We start from the raw sequence: 6,000 nt of genomic DNA, 5'->3' as shown, positions 1-6,000 counted from the left end.
CGTTTTAAGAATTGTTTTTTTTTAAAATTATTAAATAACGACGACAAAAAATGTAAACAAAATTCTTCAGTAAAGTAATTAGTTATTTAGGAACAGGTTGAGAAAATAAAAATTAATCTTATCATCGAAAATATTCAATTGTTCAATTATTAGTTTCTATTTTCCCATTATTCTAGTTTCTCATTATTCACAAATATTTTCTGCAGATTTTCTGAAATTATTATTGAAAAGGTGACATTTGAAGAATTTGTAGAAATCTGCGAACAAATTCATAGAAAATAAGAAATTCAATATAAAAATGAAAACGAAATGATTGATTCTAGCATTGATTAATTGACAAATTTCTTTTGAGAAATATGTTCCTACATACTCAGTCTAGCAACCTTACATAGCCGGTCTGTCCCTTTAAAAATAGTTCATTCATATCATACACATATATATATAATTTAGGAATATCCTTATTAAATTTCTCTTTATTATAAATCAATTTATTTGGTTAAAAACTAAAATCAAAATCACGAAATATAAAAACCAATTTATATTTTTTGTAATTTAAAGTTATCACGTTCTTCGGTGTCCGATTGCCAAGAGAGTAAGGAGAACATTTATAAAAAAACAAATTATAAAATTCATTTTTTATTTCTTATCATCTTCCAGTCGATCTGTCCTATTGTTCCTGGAATAAAACTGAAAAAAAACGTAGCAAATATCATGAAACACCCTGTTGTTGTTATAAAATGATAAATATATATGTTGGGAGGAATCAAATAAACATATTTGTATTCTACTTGGTTACAATGCAATGACTGGTTTCAGATTGACTTTATAGGCAACATACTTACAGATATATATAATTCTTGATAGCTAAAGTAATACTAAATCATGTTTATAGATTACACATTTCGAAAAATGTATAGGCGCAGGATTTCTCCTGGTTAATTTACGGCTAAGTCTATCAAACCTTGTTTATCCTGTACTAAAAAGTATAGGAAAGTCTAGCAGATAGAAACAATGCGGGCTCAGTAACATTAACTCTAACCATTAATTCTCCAGGCTTGGAATAATATAAAAGTTCTCATTCTCTTTGAAGTATTACCTAGAATGGCCATCCTTTGGTTGTTTGAGATTAAAAATTACCATATAAAATTAACATATTGTGCCTGAAGTTAATGTTTTCATCCAAAATTTGCCGAGGTTGCCTAAAAAATAGATATTTGTTATTTAAAAAATTTAAAAATTCAAAAATTAAAAAAATTTATACTTAAAAAATTAAAAAATAAAAATTAAAAAATTTTTAAAAAATTAACTCTTGAATTGCAAAATTAAATATTTCGTGAATTTTCCTGTATTACAATAATTAAATTTTGTTAAAGTTTAATTTTCCTTTGCAATAATGATAATGTTTTGAAAGCTAGTTTAAAATTTCATAACTAAGTTTGAAAAATCCATATGTTTATATTTTGGTAAGATCAAAATTTGCTCGAAAGGAACATTGGTCTTTTCATGTGTGCCAATGCAATGGAGCACCGGTCATTGTCGGATTGGTTTTCCCGTTTTCAATGGGAAAACCCCCACATGGGTCCGGTGCTCCATGAACACCGGACCCATGCTTCGGGGACCAATTTTCCTTTGTTGCTTTTTTCCATTTGCAGAAAAAACCCGGAAAAAACTCGTTGTAATGTTTATGTTAATTTTATAGACCTAGTTTGTTTTTGATGAGGATTGATTTAAAAACCCAGTTGGTTTTTCATTTTCTTAATTGTGAAGATAAATTGTTCTAATTTTGTTCCTGGGATTTCTGTAGGTAGGTAATAAACTTCTTTGTTTATTGTTGAGTTTTTTATTACGTTTTTAACAAATTTGTGTCTCATACTGATGCTGTCAAAAACTGTAACTCCGGTAAACTTCTTTTTCTCTTTTATTTCTTTGTCTTTTGGTGTTTTAGCTAGTTTTTTAATGAAATTTGACGGAAAACCTTTTTGTTTTAGAATAGCAGTAACTATGTCATTTTGCCGACCTAGTTCTTCTTCTGATGTTGTATGTGTCTTGTTTGTTTTGAAATAGCATAAACCTGCCATTTTTTTATATTTTGGGCTTATATTAGAGTTAAATGGAATTATATCATATTTTGAGTTGGATTTTCTTAATACCGTTGTTACCGGTTTTGTAGTTGAGGGGTTGTTGAAAATTTTAATATTTAGGAACTTCCCATATATAATCTTAGTTTCGACGTTGAATTGTATAGCATCTGGGTAACCTGTTGTTATAATTTTAACTATTTTGAGCATTGTTTCCGGGCTTCCTATAATGTGTAATGAAACATCATCACGAAATCTTAAATATCTGTTTACATTTTTATGTAGTTTGCGTTCTTGTAATTTTTTGAATATCTTTAATTCGAAAATTCTGAGGATTAATTCGCTGCCTCTCGCAGCAGAGTTGTCTCCCATTGAAAAACCCTTTAGTGTTTTATAAATCCCCTTCGGTTCTTTGAAGTATGAATGGTTCATTGATACTGACATTAAGTTTAGAATAAACTCTATTGATTCCTGTGAAAATTTAGCTAATTGGCAGCTTTGTTTTAAACATTCTTCCAATAATTCTTTGTTGCAATTGGAATACAAGTCTCCAAAATCACCTTCTAGTTCTAATGATTCGCCCCAGTTACCTGTGTGTGTTTTTTTAATTCTTTCTATTGCTTCCTCAATTCCAGTTACCGAGGGTGATAGTCGTCCATACCGTCTCCAGAACTCGTTTTCTATAAAATAGAGTAAATGGCTATATATTTTGTCCAAAGCTTTTTGCACTATTTTTAAGGGATCGTGCATTGAGCTTTTAATGCCTCTGCAATTCAGGTTTTCTACGTTTTCTTTTGATATACGTTTTAATTTGAGTATTTTAGGCATTAATCTTAAAGTGCCAATTTCAGATTTTTTCTCGGTCCATTTAAAATCAGTACATGAAACTATATTTGCTAACTCGTCTGGGATGTTTTCGGAGGCTTGTTGTAGATATTGTTTTATGTTTTCCAAGTACCAGTCTTCGGTTATTTGAGCTTTACCAAAATGTTGTTTAGCATTTATTTTATCATATTGTGCTAAGAGGTCGGTTTTATCCATACAAACATAACCCACATTTTTATCTGCTGCCACCACAATTTGGTCAGAATTTGGTTTAACCACTTCTTCGATTTCCTTTTTTGTCGCGAGATTACCGTAGTTTTTGTTTTTTAACTGCATTTTAAATTGTATTCTTTCTTTTTTATAATTTTTTAAAATTGAGGATAACAGCAAACTAATCTCTGGGTTTTGTTTCACAAAACTGGTTTTTTGAAGCAGTCTGAACCTGACGAATATATTTTTGGTTTTGATATATTGGGATTCTTTCCACACAAGCTGATTTACAATCTTAGTTATTTCTTGTTCAAATAACTCCAATTCGTGTTTTATATTGACTTTACAATAGGGTGTAAATTTTTTACCCAGTTTAATATATTCGGCCAGTTCTGTTTTCATAGTATCGCTCGACAGATTGAAAAAACTTTCGCCTTTTAAGTCTTTAATGATGTTTTCCATTTCTTTTGTTGCTAGTTCGCTCATTATGCATTTAATATTGGCCCATATTTGATATTCAATTTTCTTTGTTATCTTGTCAATATTTTGATCAAATCTGGTATTTAATGATGGACTTGGAATATTTCCTATAAGGTTCAAAGTTTGCTTTTTAATATTTAAGTTACTCAATTCATTTTTTATGTTTGTTTTGAAGGTTTTCCAATTTCTGTTAAAATCAGTTCCAGATGATATGTTAAATGTTTTATTCTCAACCAATAGATCTTTAGCATGACGTTTTATAGAATTACAAACTAAAACTAGTTTTTGGCCCAGGTTTCTTACCACAGTCCCTGTGTTGTTGTAAATATGCTGAAATGTTGACATTATAGCCCATAATATGGTGTATATTGGGTTCATGGTTCTGAAAAAATAAGTTTTGAAAAAGTGAAATTAAATGATTTTTATTTATCAAAACTATTTAGTTTAACAAACATTTTGTGGATAATTAATCGAAAACAAATTGCATTTTGAGGTGAGAAATTAACATTAAAGGAGTTTTGTTTAAATTTTTAAATTTGACATAGAAAGGAAACAATATGAATTTAGAATATAGCGGTCTGAAATCTCCAGACCTATATGAACATGTTATATCAAGAGATTCATAACAAAAATTTAATAAAAATGTATAAATCATTCACGACACAACTTTAGGAAATATATTTATATATAAGAAGTAGTTACGACACCATTTTTATTTAAACTTTTGATTTTTTGATTTTTTTAATTTTTAAGTTTTTTGTTGTTTTTCTTTTTTATGTTTTTTTAAAAAACCTTTAACAAAAAATTAACAAAGATGTAAAAATCATTCACGACACAACTTTTGGAAATATATTTATATATAAGAAGTAGTTACGACACCATTTTTATTTAAACTTTTGATTTTTTGATTTTTCAAAAATTTCTACTGCTTCACGCCCTTTTCACAAAAAAATCTGAAATATTTCTCTCGGCCGGCCAGTTGACAACTTTTAAGACAATCTTTTTTCAAAATTATAAAAATGTAAATTGACATACTATCTATCTGTCTACCTGTTTTATCTATACATATATAGTATTACTATATACATCTATCTCTATTCTGTAAATAGATAATAAAGGATCGATCTGCGAACTGTCTAATCTAACAATACACATATATGGATAGAAAGATAGGGCCTTAAGCAGGGAAACTCAATCAAATTTTGCCAATTTTCTTCAAAAAATATATCGGTTGATGATTTAAAACTTTAATTGAGAAAATATCAATTAAAGCCATGTGCTGCAGGAAAATAAAGACAAACTGAGAAACACACAAAAATATGAATTGATTTTGATGCCAAAAGTTTGTTGAAATAGAGGTTGGAAAATACATATAATATATTATTATTGATTACGCTCCCGGGTAAAAAATGCACCCCTGTCGAGATTTGATTATTCAACTCTGATAAAATCAATTTAAATTCTTGCAATCAATCATCAATAAATCAATCAGTGTAGCTTGGGGAGGGTTAGCATCAATAAAACAAGGAGTTAAACATCTGTCAGAAGAACCTGATTTGATACAGTCAGCTCCACAAAACATTAAACTAAATCTTTCTTTCCTTTTTTAGTCAAGTAACCAATAAAATCATGGAGGGGGAGGGGGGGGGGGGCGGCTCAGCGGAAGAGTGAAAAAATGTAGAGTTAATTTTTTTAAAAATCCAAGTGTCTTGATTCATGGTCATTAGATAAATTGTTTTTATGATTTGTATCTTGATTCATGGTTATTATTATGGTTCATTTATTTATAGAAGGATAGCTGGATAACTAATTTTATGAGATAGCTAGATAACTAACTAGTGTTGAAGGAAAGCTAGAAAGCTAGTTAACTAATGCTAAGTGACAGATGGATAGCTAGCTAAGGAGTGTTAAGAGATACATGGATAGCTAACTAGCTGGTGTTTAAAGATAGATGGATAGATAACTAAATAGTGTTGTAAGATAGTTCGATAGATAGCTAAGTAGTGTTGATAGATAGCTGGATATCTAACTAGCAAGTGTTGAAGGATAGCTAGTAATAGCTAACTAATTGGAGTTGAAAGATATCTAGATAATAGCTAACTAGTGTTGAAAGATGGCTGGATAGCTAGATAACTAGTGTTAAAAGATAGTTGAATAGCTGGAAAACCCTTACTGATGTTAAAGGATAGCTGGATAGCTAGCTAAATACTGTCGAAAGACAGCTAGATAGCTAACTAGCTAGTGTTGAAAGATAGCTGGATAGCAAGCTAACAGTGTTGAAAAATAGGTGGATAGCTAGCTAACTAATGTTGAAAGATGGCAGGTATAGATAAAGTATATTGGATAGATTGAAAAAAAAGATTGTACTCAACATAAATGGAATCTAATTGGTTCTAATGGTCTCCAG

General features: G+C 29.5%; 1 protein-coding gene across 2 annotated transcripts; it reads right to left on the bottom strand.

Annotated features, from left to right (window-relative positions):
• Positions 1–882: 882 nt before the first annotated feature.
• Positions 883–4,095, bottom strand: LOC111700625 (uncharacterized). Of its 2 annotated transcripts, none has more exons than XM_023471614.1 (2): positions 2,669–3,889; positions 883–1,199 (listed from the first exon to the last, which is right to left on the bottom strand). In XM_023471614.1, the coding sequence occupies exons 1-2, from the start codon at positions 3,597–3,599 to the stop codon at positions 1,147–1,149; spliced, it is 984 nt and encodes a 327-aa protein (XP_023327382.1). In that variant the 5' UTR covers positions 3,600–3,889; the 3' UTR covers positions 883–1,146. The 2 variants fall into 2 exon arrangements, with proteins under 2 accessions (XP_023327382.1, XP_023327374.1); XM_023471606.1 differs by lacking the exon at positions 883–1,199 and adding an exon at positions 3,897–4,095 and having other exon boundaries at positions 1,372–2,758.
• Between the last annotated feature and the right edge of the window lie 1,905 nt (positions 4,096–6,000).

This window comes from Eurytemora carolleeae, unplaced genomic scaffold (assembly GCF_000591075.1).
Source record: "Eurytemora carolleeae unplaced genomic scaffold, Eaff_2.0 scaffold81, whole genome shotgun sequence".
NCBI lineage: Eukaryota > Metazoa > Arthropoda > Copepoda > Calanoida > Temoridae > Eurytemora > Eurytemora carolleeae.
The sequence above is the reverse complement of the archived record's forward strand: the minus strand, read 5'-3'. Positions and strand labels throughout refer to the sequence as shown.

Bases quoted from the DNA above. Each gene is read 5' to 3' on its own strand.
- LOC111700625 (XM_023471606.1), bottom strand. From the start codon at position 3,948: ATGGGCTATAATGTCAACATTTCAGCATATTTACAACAACACAGGGAC. The intron at 2,759-3,896 runs GTAAGAAACCTG...TCTATTTTATAG, and splicing joins ACAACAACACAGGGACTGTG to AAAACGAGTTCTGGAGACGG.